Source organism: Lottia gigantea (assembly GCF_000327385.1).
Source record: "Lottia gigantea unplaced genomic scaffold LOTGIsca_1, whole genome shotgun sequence".
In the NCBI taxonomy this organism is placed as follows: Eukaryota; Metazoa; Mollusca; class Gastropoda; family Lottiidae; genus Lottia; species Lottia gigantea.
Genome location: NW_008706746.1, coordinates 3,129,034 through 3,147,456, shown reverse-complemented (window position 1 = coordinate 3,147,456; position 18,423 = coordinate 3,129,034). Strand labels below are relative to the sequence as shown.

The 18,423-nt window shown below is 35.0% G+C and overlaps 3 protein-coding genes across 3 annotated transcripts; 2 read left to right on the top strand and 1 right to left on the bottom strand.

Moving 5' to 3' along the window:
* The first annotated feature begins 3,301 nt into the window (after nt 1–3,301).
* On the top strand, nt 3,302–5,933 carry LOTGIDRAFT_208208 (hypothetical protein). The gene is made up of 2 exons (XM_009045548.1): nt 3,302–3,481; nt 4,466–5,933. The coding sequence occupies exons 1-2, from the start codon at nt 3,359–3,361 to the stop codon at nt 5,468–5,470; spliced, it is 1,128 nt and encodes a 375-aa protein (XP_009043796.1). The 5' UTR covers nt 3,302–3,358; the 3' UTR covers nt 5,471–5,933.
* A 5,737-nt stretch (nt 5,934–11,670) lies between these two features.
* On the top strand, nt 11,671–14,127 carry LOTGIDRAFT_152066 (hypothetical protein; the record flags this gene model as incomplete). Its single annotated transcript, XM_009045547.1, has 4 exons — nt 11,671–11,736; nt 12,734–12,797; nt 13,262–13,338; nt 14,005–14,127. 4 exons carry the CDS (start codon nt 11,671–11,673, stop codon nt 14,125–14,127), a joined length of 330 nt encoding a protein of 109 aa, XP_009043795.1.
* A 1,608-nt stretch (nt 14,128–15,735) lies between these two features.
* LOTGIDRAFT_152065 (hypothetical protein) lies at nt 15,736–16,988 on the bottom strand (the record flags this gene model as incomplete). The annotated part of the gene is made up of 2 exons (XM_009045546.1): nt 15,736–16,556; nt 16,862–16,988. The coding sequence occupies 2 exons, from the start codon at nt 16,986–16,988 to the stop codon at nt 15,736–15,738; spliced, it is 948 nt and encodes a 315-aa protein (XP_009043794.1).
* Nucleotides 16,989–18,423: the final 1,435 nt, after the last annotated feature.

Sequence of the window (18,423 nt, the reverse complement as noted above, 5' to 3'; positions counted from 1 at the left end):
CTTTATGGAAATCGAGATGTAACACAGTCCCCGACCAAAACGCCTCAATATCAAGCCCTTAAATAACGATACGTTTAACGTAATAACACCTGTAAATTAGGATTTCATATACCTCAATATACTTCATTATTATTATAAGCTCACTGGGGTTTCAGAATACCGTGGAGTGAAAGAGAGAGAGAGAGAGACAGAGACAGACAGAGACACAGAGAGAGAGACAGAGAGAGAGAGAGTACATTTTTCTTCTCTAACAATCCCCATGTGTCAGTGAATAAAATAACCTAGAATAACGTTCGCCAGACGCTAATCGAAACCGGTTTGTCACCGACTAAGTGACCTATAAAACTGACATAAGAGAGGACAAATTTCACAAAAAAATGTATTGTAGGTTCCCGATACAATCCCAAATTACGAAATTGACGAATGGCTGGAGGCCGGATTCCAGTTAGCTCTTTCACTTGAAAAAAAAATACTACTTTCCATTAACCCCACTCAATAGTACGGAAAGTAATAATGAGTGTATTAGTATTGGATACTAAGGTGGATAAAGGTGTCTCGGGGTAAGGGACACAACTCCATTATATGATATCTCTTTTCCAAATGCTTTAATCGAAAATGTTAATAAAATGAAGCAGCATAAAATATTTTTTTTCCAGATGATAAAGCTGAACCAGCTATCCGTAATACTTTTTTTACAGATATTTGTAAAATATAATTATCAATGTTGATATTAACCAAGCGCAAATTATGAAAAACGTCGATCTTTGTGTTCTTCAGATTTAAAATCCATCTGCGGATTATGATCGACACAAGACTCATTGCTATTACGATATGGCGAAAGTCCGATTTAATTTTGTTTTGCAGTCCATTTTATAGTCTACACTTCCAGACCAAATTATCATTCATACCATTTTACAGAGCTTGTTACAATTGACATGTTCTGTTTCGAGTGCGGGTGAATGCTGAATTGAAGAGAATATCATGTCAGCTTGTAGAATGTTTTGAAATCGTTTAAAAAGTTTATTGTTAATTTTGATTGTCAAATATATTGTTCCAGTCAATGCTTAGTAGGTTTCAATGTGCCAGTTTCATAATCCGTGAAAATAAAACGATTGTTATCAACAACGCGCCTATATGGGACGGATATAGATACGTCGTCACATTTAAATTGGCGTAAAAATAACTATTATATTTTTATATCTATATATGGAATTCTCTAAATTTGGCTATTTATGTTATAGAATATAATGGCATTTCTAAGAAAAATGTTTAGTTTTCTAGGTAAAGAGAGGTTAAATAAGGTAAACGATTAACCTGTGTTCTGTGACCTGGCCCCAACTCAAATATTGTTATAATGATAAACAAATAATAGGTTGATGTGCAATAAACATTTATTCAACTCAAAATGTAGGCCAATATAAGTTATCAATTTACTCTTCATTTTTACAGGTGACAATAATTGAAGGATAAATAATTATTTTGAGTCGCCATGGGGAAAAACACTCTCATACAAAAAACAGAAATATGATCATTTCACAGTTTTCAGTCGAAGAATGTACATGACATACAAACGAGCATATTTATATTGAAGTGAATTCCAAAAATCTAAATTGACATCAAAGAAAAGGTACCGGTGGAGGTAAGGGTGTGGGTAGATCTAGCTATTAGCCAGACAAATCAGGGTTCCCTAACCCACTATGATTCAAGGGAGGTAACTCCATTTGTATGGATTGCAGTCAGACCGCATTCAACTCTGTAGCTTTTACACTAAAATTAAGTTATACTTATTTTCTTAAAAAACCTGCTAGTCATTATTCGTAAAACACAAAGCCGGTAATCAATTCAGATTATTGAGAAGCTTTAGTTATAAGATGCATTAATAAAGGTATTAGTTTTCATTTGAAAATATGTATGTATACCAAGCCTGAAGAAAGAAAAGTTTTTGGGGCGTTTTTTTTTTTGTTTTTTTTTTTCAATCTATTGAGCTTTCTTCCTCTTTTAGAAACATCGTATGTAGCAGAAGATTTGTTTTTATTATGCTAATAGTTTGTATAGCAAATATAAACGTGGTTGAATAAGAAAGATATGAATTCTATAGTTATCATAACATGTAGTTCCTGGGCTACACCCAAGAATGTTCAGTGAATCGAACGTTTATATTAATATTTATCCCATTGAAATTCTTATGGTGAGCTCAAATTGGGATATTTAATACTAAGTTTCTCATCGAAACCGTCACACCCGACATGATCGTTAATTGTCATATTGATAATTTCACTGACCATATTGCCAACTGCGATCTATTGCCAAATGAATTGTTTCAAGTTATTTAAAATAACTATCTGGAATCACCACATTAGCGGTCACTTAAACCACCGGTTATATGCTATTATAATTTCTATAAGATAGAAAATAAACCAAAAAACAGCAGTCCAAACAGATGCGCATCAGTATATTAATTTCAAAACGATACAACAACCTTTAATCTGCAAATTAATCACAACATCTGGTTACCATCAGAAATCGAAGATATTATCTTTATTTAACAAAAGCTTTTATCTTGGTAATCAATTCAGAAATCAGTGATATTTCCTCGTTTATCAGATGATGAAAACTTGCAAACTATGACGATTTACAGGCTTATTGTTCCCATCCTTTTTCCCATGGAAGCCTTTCAAGCAAAATTATCTCCTTTGGCAATGATTGTGTTTAGTTAATAAATATGGTTTCCCTTACATGATTTCACCACATTTCCCCCCTGTTATCATTGAACATTACATGACAAAACATGAAATATATAATAATGAGAGTTCTACTCATGGACAATTAACATCTATTCATCTTCTACCCCCCACCCCCCTCCTCCCCCCTCCCCTCCCACGACATAATTAAAACTAATGAAAAGGGAATTAAAAGATGATAGATTATAGGGTTTTGATGATAATTAATAATCTTGAGATAATGACCATAAATAATATGAATACAGTCAACAAAAGGAGAGAAAATATAAATAGTGGTTCGGATTAACATTATCCGATCAAGTTTATTTTGACACATGCCCATATTCAGTAAAACGATCATCGATTTCTAGGAAATCGTGCGTATGCATTACCTTATATGGTAATGCTTGACGACCCGTGTACTCCACAGGCGTTCGTTATGATTTTGTAAACAAATGAAACGTAACTGTATCAACATTATAGTGTAATGGTTTTGTTTAGAGATTAGATAATAGTATACGGCCTCCTGTGTTGATTGTGCCTATATAAACTGACGTGTCTGATACCGGTCAGTATTCGAGTTCAAACCTCACAGAAGGCAGTTAAATTCCCAATAGTTTCAACACAAAACGTTCAACATGGATGATGACGTAGCCGCACTCGTAGTTGACAATGGGTCTGGTATGTGTAAAGCAGGTTTTGCCGGAGACGATGCTCCACGAGCTGTTTTCCCCTCCATTGTCGGAAGACCTAGACATCAGGTAAATTGAATTTCATACTGGGTTAGACTTTTTTTGTTTGCAATCTTTCTGGCCACTAAATTTCAGTTTTGACTGTTTTACATTTGAAATGGTTCATTTCTTCACTCTTTATGAATAGCATAATGATTTTGTGTACAGCAGTCAATTCTAGAAGTCGTCTACCCCCGTGGGTTTGACAATCGTGGGCTCTGGTATTTGTGATATTGCACCCATTAAATTTGAATTCGAAATATCAACTGCAATTTTCCACTGTAAGTAAGATTTGAAACCAGAGGCAATTTATAACCTTCGGTATTCTTTTTTGTTGATTTCTATTAATTATTGAAAAATATAAGTAAATTTCGCTTCTTCTGTCCAGTCACTTGGTTAAATATTTTCATGTGAATTGAAATATCAATACAAATACCGAATTGTCTTGAGGTGATAAAACTACTAACCGATGAGAAAATTAATTGAAAATCTGATTTTCGAATAATTTCAGTCTGAAATTCATTATATGGACCCGAATACATTCCGAGACAAAAGGCGTGCAATTGAATTTTATTTTGATATATGTGTGAAGTGGCAAAAGTACAACCTGAGCTCAATGTGGTCGGAGAGTAGAATAGGCATATCGGTTTTTGGGTGGAGTATATAATAAAATGGTTTCGTAGTAATTCAGTGGCAACTTTGTTCATTCTCATTTCTCTCCGAGGCAATGATGTGTAGCTTTCTTGTTTCTGTTAGATTGCACTGGTTTCAAAATTGATCTGTTGAAATAAAACCTTAATCGACATTTTTCGCTAAATAAACGATTTCGAAATATTTAAGAGAAAATTGTGTTGTCTTAATTTTTTAAATGAAAATGAGAAGGGACCAAACACCGAAACAAATGACTACATTTTGAAGATATAAATATATTGTTGGACAACATTCATAAATGAGGGTTGGAAAATATATTTATGGATTTTGCAATTCTCTTTATGTCAAATTTGTATTTTCCAGGGTGTTATGGTTGGTATGGGACAGAAAGACAGCTATGTAGGAGATGAAGCTCAATCTAAGAGAGGTATCCTCACCTTAAAATACCCAATTGAACATGGTATTGTTACCAACTGGGATGATATGGAGAAAATCTGGCATCACACTTTCTACAATGAACTTCGAGTTGCCCCAGAAGAACATCCCGTCCTCCTCACGGAGGCTCCACTCAATCCTAAAGCCAACAGAGAAAAGATGACCCAAATTATGTTTGAAACCTTCAATTCACCAGCTATGTATGTAGCTATTCAAGCTGTATTGTCCCTATATGCCTCTGGTCGTACCACTGGTATCGTACTTGATTCTGGAGATGGTGTGAGTCACACAGTACCAATCTACGAAGGTTATGCTCTTCCCCATGCCATCATCCGTTTGGATTTGGCTGGTCGAGATTTGACCGACTACTTGATGAAAATTTTGACAGAAAGAGGTTACTCCTTCACCACAACAGCTGAAAGAGAAATCGTCAGAGACATCAAAGAAAAATTATGTTATGTTGCTTTGGATTTCGAACAGGAAATGCAAACTGCTGCATCTTCATCATCCTTAGAGAAATCTTACGAATTACCTGATGGTCAAGTCATCACTATTGGTAACGAACGATTCCGATGTCCCGAAACTTTATTTCAACCATCATTCATTGGTATGGAATCTGCTGGTATCCATGAAACCACCTACAACTCCATCATGAAATGTGATGTTGATATCAGAAAAGACTTGTACGCCAACACTGTATTATCTGGAGGAACGACAATGTTTCCAGGTATTGCTGACAGAATGCAGAAAGAAATCACAGCCTTAGCCCCACCAACCATGAAAATTAAAATCATCGCTCCACCTGAGAGAAAATACTCTGTATGGATTGGTGGTTCTATCTTGGCTTCTCTCTCAACCTTCCAACAGATGTGGATCTCCAAACAGGAATATGATGAATCTGGCCCAGCAATCGTACACAGAAAATGCTTCTAAACAGAGATGCAAACGTTTGATTGCCCCATTAATTTATTCTGTGATTTTTAAAATTCATTTCTCACTCGAATTTTGGAAATGTGAAAAACTCCTAACCTTGTACCTCATCCATTGTTAATGTTGAATTAAAAATGCTAAATCATCATTTTGTATTCGAATAAATTTAACTTGAATTTGGCCAACGACCATTTCTTCTAAGAGGGGTGACATTGAAATTTCTGGGACCATGAGCACAATAACAAAAAATTGGGGTTTTGTGTCTACATTGCGACTGCTCATCCCAAATGCATCTTCATTGCTGATTGCAAAGAACTGAACCTATGAAACGAAACAACCCGTTACAAACTCCCACATCCCCTCTTTTACTGTAGAGATGTGTACAGCACAAAATGAAAATAATCTTGAACTGATCGAATAAAAACTGTCAGCGTAGGACAACTATGCTGGTACCGGTCACTTTTTTAAAATACACCTTTTATTTTTCTTGAGTCAATAGGAGCGGCAGGTAATTGAGTCTGACTGAATAGCCAACAGTGGTCATTCTGGTCAGTCATTTTATGGTGGAGTAAGTGCACCAGTCAGCTGCTCTTGCATTGTCGATCATATGAGTATTTTGATTATACGTAACGAAAAATAAGGTTATGGCTTTCAGGTCTGCGTTATGCGAAATGGTTCAACAAAATACTTCCTATCTGTAGACTTACTTAAGAACTGTTTTTAAATATCTTTCTGTTTATATTTAGCTGAGGATGAAACCAGAAACCCGACAACATAGCTTTTTAAATTTAATTACATTAGAATAGATAATTTGATACAATTGAGTTCGTTGAAAATCATAAAAAGGCTGCAGTAAAGCGTCATTGGTAACAAAATTATTGGTCTGATACTGGATTGTAATCTGTCCCGACTCAAAATTCAAAAGATTTGATTGGTTGATTATAAATACTTACTAATAGACATATATTATCCTAAATAGTATTCATATGAATCAAACAACCAAACGTAGGAAAAATGGATAAATATTTGATCAAAAAAGACAAATTGCTTGATGGTTCCGACACTACTACAACTGACAATGGTATCAAAACCACAGCGGGCAACACAACGGATGCAGTACCAAGATGCTCTGAAAAGACAGAAGTACCAGGTGACATTGGAAAAGAAGACGTTCCAAAGCAACCGAGAATAAAATTTCCAGCGAAGTCTGGTCGCCATTTTAGTAACAGCTGGTATGATCGATTTCCATGGCTGGAGTATTCAGTGTCAAGGGACGCCTCTTTTTGATTTCCATGTCGGGTGTTTCACAATACATCTGCGGGTGCATAAAAATTCATCACTGAAGGCTACACAGATTGGAAGCATGCTGTAGGTGATACTGGAAAGGGCCTCGAGAAGCATAACAATTGAGGTGTCAAAACAATTTCTCCAAGATAACGTTGCCAAGAAAGAAAATCAGGACTCCAATCTTGTTCTTCAAAAACTATACGAGCAGAAATTGGCTTTCCCTAAATTATATGCATTGGCTGCAAGCGTTGCCACATTCAGTTCTAGTACCGCTGTGTGTGAAAGCAGCTTTTCAACTCTTACTCGCGTTGACTCACCACAACGACGATCTATGACTCAGCTTCGCCAGCGCAATCTTGTTCTTCTTGCCTTCAACAGGAAGCGTACCCAGAAAATTAACTTGGACGTATTTGTTCAACGTTTTGCCATAAAACACACCCGACTACGTTTAAACTAAAACGACAATAAAAATGTAACGTATTATAACTTGTGTGTTTTAACAAAAATAATCTCGAATCTAAAATACTCCATGAAAGTCCGTTTCCCGACGTTTAATCGTCTGTTAAGGTGCTTTGCTAAATTGCCCCCTCGATTGCACGTTTGCCCCCAGGAATACTGGTCAGGCTACGGGCCTGTTGATGCCCATTCCTTTCAATTGTAAAGAGTAGAGCTGTGGAATTAATGCGTGACCAATGACCCCGGCCCAGATAGTCCTTCAGCGAAACCTTTCCAGGAAACATTTACCGCTCGACATATTGCCACTGTTGTGGGCATCTCTCGCAAATAGACTGGGCAAATAAACACCAAAAAGCTGGAAATGACAAAAGTTTCTGAAAGATGGATGCTGATGTTCATGGCAGATCGATTAGAAACACGTCAGATTCCTGACTTCCATGGCGATTTATTCTGTTTTGAATTTGCTTCTATCCTACTTTCACAAGTTTCAGTCAGCCCTCGTATCCCTGGTCTCGAATTATTATACCATAGTAATAATAACTTGGTGACCGAGGCTAAGTTAAGTAATAATACTGATTTTTCAAGATTTTTCCTATTCTCGTTAAGGGTTTAAAAGCTTTTCTCTTTTTTGAACTTATGTCTAATTTACTTTGACATAAACAACAAAATATACATTTACCAGTGTTTCTCTCATAAAATATATATCTAAAAACTTTCAGTTTCATGAATTATTAATACTTTCAAATTCCAGACTTTGTTCTTTTTACATAGCCTATTCCTTCGTAAAGGGAATATGTAATATTCAATATCATTCCATGGCTTGTTGTCAGCTTTGTCACAAGGAATGTATTATGATCTTATCACATATCGTGACATCATTAATATACGATCATCGTAATTGTGATTGGGACAATAAAACGAGGACATCTGCATTTAAGACACTAAATGTTAGAAAAGAGTAGATTTCAAAGAACAAAACACTATTTATCCTTCAAACATGGTCTCATTTAAAATAATTTCAAAATACATAAAAGGTAACCTATGTTTCCTAGAATTAAGAGCTTGAAAACAACTTGCAGCAAATCTACCTAGTAGCAAGTAATTTAACACAGAAATAGTATAGAAATTATAGTAAATCACGGACATGACATGTCTATTTCATTTCCTCTACTTTAGTTTCAATGAAAGAGGTTATTTTGGAACAAATTGTTTAGAAGTTAAAATCATCAGAAAGATGTCGGCTATTATTTCAAATGGTTCACGGCATACAGTCTTATAGTTCTCGATTTAACAGATGAAGATTCATTTTAGTTACTTTGAAAAAAATAGAGAAAAGCAAGGTTACAATTTGAGCTAGAATTTCTAGTTCCAATATAGTGGTATTTAAAACAATTACTGTTTAACACCAATTCATTTGTTAGAGTATGAATACTATCAACGATAATTTCTTTAATGCCGTTTACCCCCTACAATTTTGTAAAAAAAAAAAAACTGGACGTGTGAAATGGGGGAAATTTTGAACCTCCAAGTTAGCAGTGTGCACTTAAGGAAATATTGACATAGCTGTACCACCAAAGAAAATAGGAAAAACTCAGTAACTTCTAATACCACTAAATTAGGTCTTATTATTGAATTTTGGGGGTAAAAATTGATTAAAAGACAAGTCATCAGTATGGTTTGTTTTATCAGTTTTCAGCTAAAACACTTTTATATTTAATTATTAATCACAATATTTCATTCATTTATTCGTTGAAATAAATGCAGGGTGGGACAGGTCAATTGCTAATTGGTAAAATACAAAATAGCGTATCTTATTGTTCTAAAGATAAAGGACACCAGCCTAAGGAATTACCTTTATTTACTTTTTAAGTATTAAGTTTCATTTCATTTTCAATTTTCTGCGGATACGAACGTTTCAATGAGTATTATCATTTATGTAAGTTTATCGTTATTGGATATGCCCCTTGAAATGTTACCCCAGGTTGAAAAAGCAAGAAAACTTAAAAGAAAAAATATCTGCGCCAATTTCAATCAGTTCGTCTTATGTTGTATTATGTTATGTTTCCGAGGTTGATTATCCCCATTGAAATATATGGCTATATCTCATGACCTAATTTTTTTTAAAAAGTTGTCAATCTTTACATAATTATTTAAAGTTATATTCTGTATCGAATTATGGATTGGGCACTGATGACCATGTGATTTCTTTCATTCAGCCCAGTCTTTGCGACCTCTTTTCGTCAGGTTTATGCAGCCCTAGGACCATGAATATATATTATCATGGTCTTGCAATAATCCTTTGTTAAGTAATATTAATATGGTACATTCTATACGTTTCCCATATACAGCTCTATATTGATAAAATATCTCTATTTTTCTGACATAAGTAAGACGTCAATAACTGTTTCTACTAAACGGACATTTTGGAAAATTGTTTTTAGAATCATTTCTAGTCACTCAATCAATACCGTAATTAATGATCTATATTAATTATTAACGCCACTGCAGATAAGAATTTTTGTATATTTTACTTTTTTTAATTACTCGTGTTAAAATATGGAGATCATGATTTATGACTGAATATGAAACCGGAAAAAGGAGTAGACATTCAAGTCTATAAATTTGGGATAGCTCACTAGCTTTACCTTTTTTGCGGTGTAGGCGACACTGTTACCTTAATCAAAATGCATCTGAATATGCTCGCAACGTCATAAAAGAATCACTTGAAATCACTACCGGAAATGATACCAGTGCACTTCATGATAGTCGTTTTCAAAAGGAATACTGGTCAGGCTACGGGCCTGTACTCACATGAATATACTTATTAGTAGCCGCCATTACACAAAAATGATTTTCCCCCTAAATCTTTTTTAAAAATGAATATAATTTGTGTCTGTCGAGGTGATTTTAATTGTGACAATTAAAGAAAAGGAAAACAAATGATATGCTTATAAACAGAGTAAACAAGCATTAATTTCTATCGAATTTTCATGCACATGAATTCTCAGCTTGAGCATGGTATTTGTTAATTTTTTAGACAGTATTACTTAAGCATAATATACTGCAGCTTCTAATGTGTATCAATAGGCAAATAACACATCAAATATTTTCCTTGGAATCTGTATGTTACCGGTAACGTGAAACAAATCTTTTGTCTTGTTCTAATTAGATACTTTTCTAATCATACCAAGAACATAGAACATCTTCAAAGAGTATCACGGTATTGCGGTTTCTACTGATTGATGGATTATGTATTCTAATTTTTAATCATCAATAAGAATGGTAAAAATATCAAACGAATTGCCAGATTTGTTATTTAATCCAGCGAAACATTCATAAATTTAATATTACTCAAGCACGAGTGAAAGATTCTATTTATCAAACAACTATCAATAAATGCACATTTTCCTTGCACTTTTTCTATATATAGGGCCTTCATTATATGGATGCTCAACAGTATTTAGGTTCACCTTTTTGCAAAATGTACTTGCGCGTAACACATCTAAATAAACACGTTCACGTGATAACTAAATTGAAACTTGTAATCAAAGTTATGTTATCTGGAACAATTTCACGCTTTTTACCTTCAATTTGAAAATCACAGAATGTCATGTTGTTGTGTTAAAATGGTGCTAGAATACATGACCTAATTTGCATAGTTCTTAACCTGTGTTACCAGTTTATATCGTTTTTATGAACCTGTGTTGTGAACCCGAGAACAGAACTGTAGTGTGACGAATTAATTTCTTTAACTGCTATGAGTTCGACTTAAACCTTGTTTCTATATAGTATGGTTTGCGGTGTTTCTGTACAGAATGCCTCAAGGTATTTACATATATCCATTGGAGTGTGAGAAACGGAACGCCGCGCCGCAGTGAATACCTTCACAGCGAATTTCCGCGCGGTAACGCAATGCCGGGTGGCTCTGGGCCAATTAGAAGTCAGTTTCTTGTCGATGAATTTACTCCCCACAAAATATTACTTCATACCTTGAACTTGTTTTTGACCCTTATATGGACAGCTCACTGCCTATGTGCTCTGTCGCCAAGCAAAAAACAAGTTGAGACAGTCACCACAAGCAGTGTTCAGGCACTTGATGATTAACTTAAGAAGAACTTTAATTAATTCTCATTCACTGGGTGATATTGTTTTTAGTACCACTCTTCTACCACAGTGTGCAATGAGGGGAACTTTGCCAGGACAGTGGTATTAGCCTATACTATTTTTCCCAATTTAATGAATGTAGAAAGTAACTTCGGTCGTATTTGTGTGAGCGTCGTAGTAAATTTATTGTGTGTTATCCTTTAAAACCATCGTTATTCAAAACGGATGTTGGTTAATTGTACCTATTAATAATACCACCATTTGACCTTTCGAATAACTGCACATGAAATAAAACTCAAATCACCTTATATAATATTTGAGGATTGTAGTGCTATTTCTCAATACCTCAAGCCAACATGCACTTTAATGGAAATATGTTTTGGTTTTTGATTGTTTGTATGTTTGTTGATTGTTTACACTCGGTAAGTATATCTTCAATGATATTTTGTGAAAGAAAGTATGAGCGCTTATGGTAAATATATGAAAACGTATGCTACAATTGCGGAGATATTACTGAGAATGTAAAGAATTCTCATTTTCAGAACAGCACGTCAACTACATGTACATGTATACTGAACAGATAAAGAAACGTCATATTTTTATTTGGACAAAGTCGTGCACGATCAAAAATGTTATGTTTCTTTATAAATATGGCTTTTAGACTTTAAAAAAGCCAGTTTATGACATTCAACTGATAATATCGGTTGCGTTAGATTTAAGAGTTGTGAACATTGGGAACTGTCAAACGTCTAACCTCCCAACAACGCGAAATAGCCATCGGAAGATTAAATACCGTCCATACAGGGGTCCGGTGCTCACTCCCCATCATCGTCAGCAACGTCTTGAATGGAGCATCCACGTGTTCTCATAATATGAGATTCGCAGATGGCAGAGTACGAGAGTTGCGTAGAAAAGGTGAACGTTTTACATCGACCAGGTTCTCCGACCCCACGTTGTATCGCATTTTGCAAGACGCCGAAACTACACCTTTCATCATGACAACGCCCATCCACACACTGCCATAGCTACCAAAACCTTCCCCAAATGGTATAACATGTGGTTGTTTTCTGACAATTATCTATTGTTTTGTTGAAATTTGAATAAACAATTCAATATTTTCTGTGCTTTGTGGCGTTTCTTTTTCTGTTCAGTATCTGAGGAATCCTGGGACATTTATTGTTGAACATTGACTTTGTATTGTCAAGGTTTAAACTTTGATGAAAACTTTCCCAGACCATGGATGGCGAAACGCGATTCAACATTAGATCTGCTTTTAATCAGATTGATTTTCCGTGATTAAAGTGGATTAAATCTGTCAGAGTTTGGTGAAAAATATATTTAAAACCCACTAAATCCACTTAGTCTGACGTATTAAGAATTAATAATAAATACTCTAATTAGGCTTACCCTTTTTTCCAGACACAGGTAAAGAGAGAAAAAAAGATTTTGCAAAGAGGAAAACGAATTAGTACCTTTGAAGATGGTAAGTAAACGTTTGGCATAAGACTGTTAATGGTGATCAAATTAAAATGAAAAATCTTGACGTTTCCTTTCGTATTTTTACCCTGCGTGGGACTTCACTTCATCATTCAATAAATCTGACGAAATCGATATGCATCCCATGTTCTTGGTCTTTCTATATATTATCAATCAAATGCGCTGTTCAATAAAATGTTTTTTAACTACAAGCAAGGCTTCCTGGAGAAACATTGATTTGTTTCATCTGTCATCAGTCGTTTTGATACAATGGAGTCAATAATCAATATTCTAAAAAAGAATCTAGTCAGATCATGAATGGCACGTGTAGTAAACCGCAGAAAAAAAAACCGAGACATTTAGATCTGAATCTCAATTATATTGATAATGGAAGCCACAAAAAAGTCTAAAGCTAGATTCGAAACCATTACCAGATTTTTTTAATAAGTGATATATTTTGATTTTTTTCAGAAGGCATCAAGTGTTTGATGTGTGTATGGACGGCTCAAGAACCTTGTGTTTATGAGGTCGTCACTTGCAGCAGAGGGGTAAGTTTTGACACATTTCTGGTTGTTGAGGAATTAGACTGCTCCCCGATGTTCTTTAAGCCTTTATAATTTTCTTCTGTTAATCTCCGTTATTTATTATAGAACCTGGGATGAGATGAACACTGTTAAACTGTAATAGATAACATTTCTGCACCTCATCTGACTAAGACTGGGATGATTCTGATATTTCAGGCAACGACATAGTATATCGGTCATTGAAGTGTCGGAAAAGATAATTTTGTCATTTAATCGTTTTGAAAATGTTTTTTACATAGGGCCTATATGGGGCTTTGACAAGATCGAACACAAGTTAAAATTGCTCGTATTGTCATTTAAAGGGGCCGTCTGATTTTTTCGTTTATCGTAAATTTCTTTTGCTCAAATTTATGAAGAAAAAATTGTTTTTTTAAAGAATGTGTCCCTTAATTTTCTGAAAGTTTAAACTTGTATTCAGAAGTAAACAGCATATTTTATGCACTTTATACTTTTTATGTATAATGTACAATGTTTTTAATAAAACAAATTTTGCATATTGTACCATTTAAAATTCATACCAGGGATGGCTGAAATTCAGCATCGACTGACAAGGCCAATAGCTTTCGTGATTTGTAAACTGTTTTATTTACGAAAACCTTAACTAAACTAATCTGTGTGTTTATTCTGTAGGAGGTATGTGGTCAAGTTATCGTTGAAGGTAACAAAAGATACAATGGATGTCTACACCAATCGTTGTGTTCTTTAACCCATGGGAAATGTTGTCAAGACCCTCTGTGTAATTGGAAATTTTAAACTTGTCAGATTTCAATGGTTCATCACGCTATGCAAAATAAATATTCATTCCAATGTATGTATGAAAGGACTTAACAGATTTTGCTTTCTTACTTTGTATTAAATGTTTCTTATCACTCGAGACTTAAATTTTATTCTTTCTTTTCATTTGACCAGAATGGGTATTTGGTCACACTATTGTGTTGATGTTGTGGTCCTCACCCTCTCGGTCCTCTTCTGGATCCTCAGTAAATTGTGGAGGATAACTACAATAATCTCACAACCCCAGGTCCTTGCTCCAGAGTGTCAAGAAAGCATCTTCATCTGTAGTATTCCGAAACCATTCCCCACTACGCGTCGGCCTCTAAAAATTCTGTAGCTGGCCACTAACATGTCATTGTCTTGCCATAGGGTTTCCGTCATCATTTGGTCAGGTAAGTGTATGGTGCCGTCATCAATGCACTCTTTCAGTTCAGAATCACCAAATAGCTGTGGGTAGGATTGATGACCTACTCCACCATCCATATCCATATAATCTGCTTCCACATTGTTGGCAAAGGCATTCTCATCTATCACCTTCAGATCCTGTATCAGTCTTTTGTAATGACCATATTCAAGTTGGTGTAATCCACAGTCTAACCCACCACCTGGGGGCTGTTCTCCTTCTGCGAAGCAGGTTCCTGCTAGCTGTCAGCAGCTGGTGTTGATACTCCAGTTCCAGAGACAATAATGCAGCTGCTCTACATTGGACATCCATTTTGAAGCTTGGATGGGGCCTTTGTCAAGAACAGTCAGAATTTTGAGCTGATTCGTAGCTTTTGTGCAGTGGGTGAAAATTAATTTTCATCCGGGTGGAAATTCAAGTTTTTAATTCAAAATTAATATAGGTAATATAGGCAAAGCCTTTTCCCCAATCATTTTCATAATGCATAATTATGTATATAATTGTGAATAATGAAATACTGTTAAAGAAAAAAACAAGATTAAGGTTACGGTTTATATGTGTTATTTATAGTGAGCTTGAGTTGTGGACATGAATTAGCATTATTGTCTTTAAGGTGAACCTTTGTGAGAGTTGTTGTTCTTGACTGCGCCAATTAAACCAAAGATTGCCTATAGGTGAAAGGGTCAGGGTAAGATTAGTTGAAGGCAATAGGCAAGAATTATATCCTTCAAATTATCTGTTTAATAATAGAAGGATAGGAAAATCTGACCTCTTCTCCCCAGAAGAAAAAAACAAGAATATACTTATGTACCAGTATGGAGACCAACACCCAAAATTAATCCTTGCAGCAAAAACTGAATTGAAAATAGAAACAATATTGAAGCTATAAACTTTTTAAAAAAATGACAACAATTAGAGCCATTGTATGACTTTATTTAAACCTGTAAAAACAATTATCAAATTCCAGTATCCTCCTTGAAGTGTTATGAGGTTACTTTTTTATGACAATAGAACAAGAAACTATATTCAATCAAAAATAAACTTATAGTATAGCTAACAACTACCTCTCAAATAATACTAACCTTTTGTTATACCCTGAAAACTTTAATTTTGAGTATTGAGTATAATATGATAATACAGTTGTTATATAACATTAACACAATAGTATACAAGTTAATTTATCTCTAATCTGCCTTGTGGTGTAAATCTTTCTGAATCCAATCCCAGATGATTTTAGACATTTCCTGACTAGCATCTAACACAAAAGCATGTGAAAAGTTTTCATTACATAGGCGTATATCAGCATGTGGAAAATTCTTCTTCATTTCATAACAATAATCTTTTGGGCACCAATGATCATCAGCTCCATAGTAAAAACTTAATTTAGAAATATAATTTGAAATCAAGTCATGGTCTAACTCTGTTACTATTTCCATCTCTTGACGAGCTAAGTAGGTCACTTTGTTCACACACTGTGGATCAAATAAGTTCATGGAAGCATTCAAAGCACATTCAGGAACTTTGGAACCTTTAAAAAAACGTAAGATCAATCGGTACTGCATCTGAGGACTAAAGTAAGAAACAGCTTTAACGAAAAATACAGCAATCCAACGTAAATACTGAAGTAAAGGAGTTATAATCTGTCCTCGAGGAGATAACGCCATTCTCTCTATGGTTGGAAAAAGGAGAAAACACCGCATTATCTGCTGTTTAGGAAGATATTTTAACATTCGCAGTATCATATAACAACCAATAGAATGACCAATTAACACCAGTTTAACATCAGCAGGTATAACTTCCTGTATGAAAGCTAGCTTATGTCTAATTTGTCCATATAAAGTACATTCTTCTGGTGGCTGCTTGATAATTTCAGTAATTCCACTCCCCTCATTCCCAAGAGAAACATGCCCAGCATATGACATGCCCCAAACTGGAATCTTGCTGCCGGTCCTGTGATATAAACATCTCATGAATGATTCATAATACTCGATAATTCCTGGGTTGCCTGTAAACAAAAGTAATAACACAAAATAAAACTAGCCTATCATAGAGATATGGTGATGTTACAATTGAATATCACCACTTCCCTCCCAGAATTTGCCTGTGAAAAAGACCTAATAATTTCAGACTTAAAATATGCCTGTTATATTTGAAATGTATGTTACAATTTTTACAAAATGAATTTCGTACAAATGATTTCTGTTTTTTATGACCTCTAACATATTTTCATTAGGCCTACTATGTAGCCTTGTTGATAATCCCACTTTATTACCTGCGCGTACCAAGGCAAGAGTAGAGAATGTCACTTACCTGGAATTACAAAGAAGAGATATTTTTCAGTTATCTTCTGCGGAATAGACCCAAATTTTAACACATGTGTGATGCATCCGGTCACAGTATGAAATTCTGACCTCATACCGTCCATGTCTTTCTCCATTTTTTCTGCAAGGACACGGGAAACTGGACAGACGTACGTTACTGTATGCTGTACTGACAGGGGTTTTGTTTACAATATGAACCATGTGACTTTGAACTTCCGGTTAAAAGTTTATTTGGACCTATTCAGGTTATGCGGTCTGTAGCCTTTATAAATATTTATCTCCCTTAGGCTACATCTGAAAGACATTCTAGACCTAATTACTGTAGATCTATTGGAGAATTACTTCAACAGACTTCATTTTACGCATAAATTACAAATATTGGACCAAAATCAACAGACTCAATCAGACTAAGTGCTGTATTCGTGTTGTGTGATACTTATAAACTAAAATCTAATCAACAGATATCACGAACTTTGCCAATTGATTACCCCAGATTCGAACGCTGTGCGCATAGACCTGTGTAGCCTATTATGTAGTCATTTTAGCAATTCTTCTGAACACGAAATTGTTATAACTGTCAAAATACTTGCAGTTTTATCAGGGATCGACCTCTATGTCGTGTTTACCAAATGCAGTGCCGTTATGTTTCTGTTTTAATGATTCAATTATCAGGTACAAGTTTATGCTTATCCAATTTGTACAGCAAGGTTTGATAAAACTACAGATAAAGCCTAAGAAAGTCCAAAGTGAAAATTTCTGAAGTTTAATTTGTTTCTGCATACGTGTTCTTTCATTTATTCATTATTAAAATTCTAGGCCATGCTACTCCTTGGACTAACTTCCACTTTATTTATTTTAGCCTTATTGTTTCCTGTGGTATTTGATAGTCTGCATTCAGTAGGCTGCGTTATGCGAAATGGTTCAACAAAATACTAAGTATTCCTTTCTGTAGACCTACTTAAGAACTGTTTTTAAATATCTTTCTGTTTATACTTAGCTGAGGATGAAACCAGACATCATAGCTTTTCATAACATTTTTAAATTTAATTACATTAGAATAGATAATTTGATACAGTTGAGTTCGTTGAAAATCATAAAAAGAAGACGTTCCAAAGCAACCGAGAATAAAATTTCCAGCGAAGTCTGGTCGCCATTTTAGTAACAGCTGGTATGATCGATTTCCATGGCTGGAGTATTCAGTGTCAAGGGACGCCCCTTTTTGATTTCCATGTCGAGTGTTTCACAAATACATCTGCGGGTGCATAAAAATTCATCACTGAAGGCTACACAGATTGGAAGCATGCTGTAGGTGATACTGGAAAGGGCCTCTAGAAGCATAACAATTGAGGTGTCAAAACAATTTCTCCAAGATAACGTTGCCAAGACAGAAAATCAGGACTCCAATCTATACGAGCAGAAATTGGCTTTCCCTAAATTATATGCACTGGCGTTGCCACATTCGGTTCTAGTACCGCTGTGTGTGAAAGCAGCTTTTCAACTCTTACTCGCGTTGTCTCACCACAACGACGATCTATGACTCGGCTTCGCCAG

Excerpts from the sequence above, each read along its gene's own strand:
- LOTGIDRAFT_208208 (XM_009045548.1), top strand. The coding sequence starts at position 3,359 with ATGGATGATGACGTAGCCGCACTCGTAGTTGACAATGGGTCTGGTATG. Across the intron at positions 3,482-4,465 it reads TCGGAAGACCTAGACATCAG|GGTGTTATGGTTGGTATGGG; the intron begins GTAAATTGAATT and ends TGTATTTTCCAG.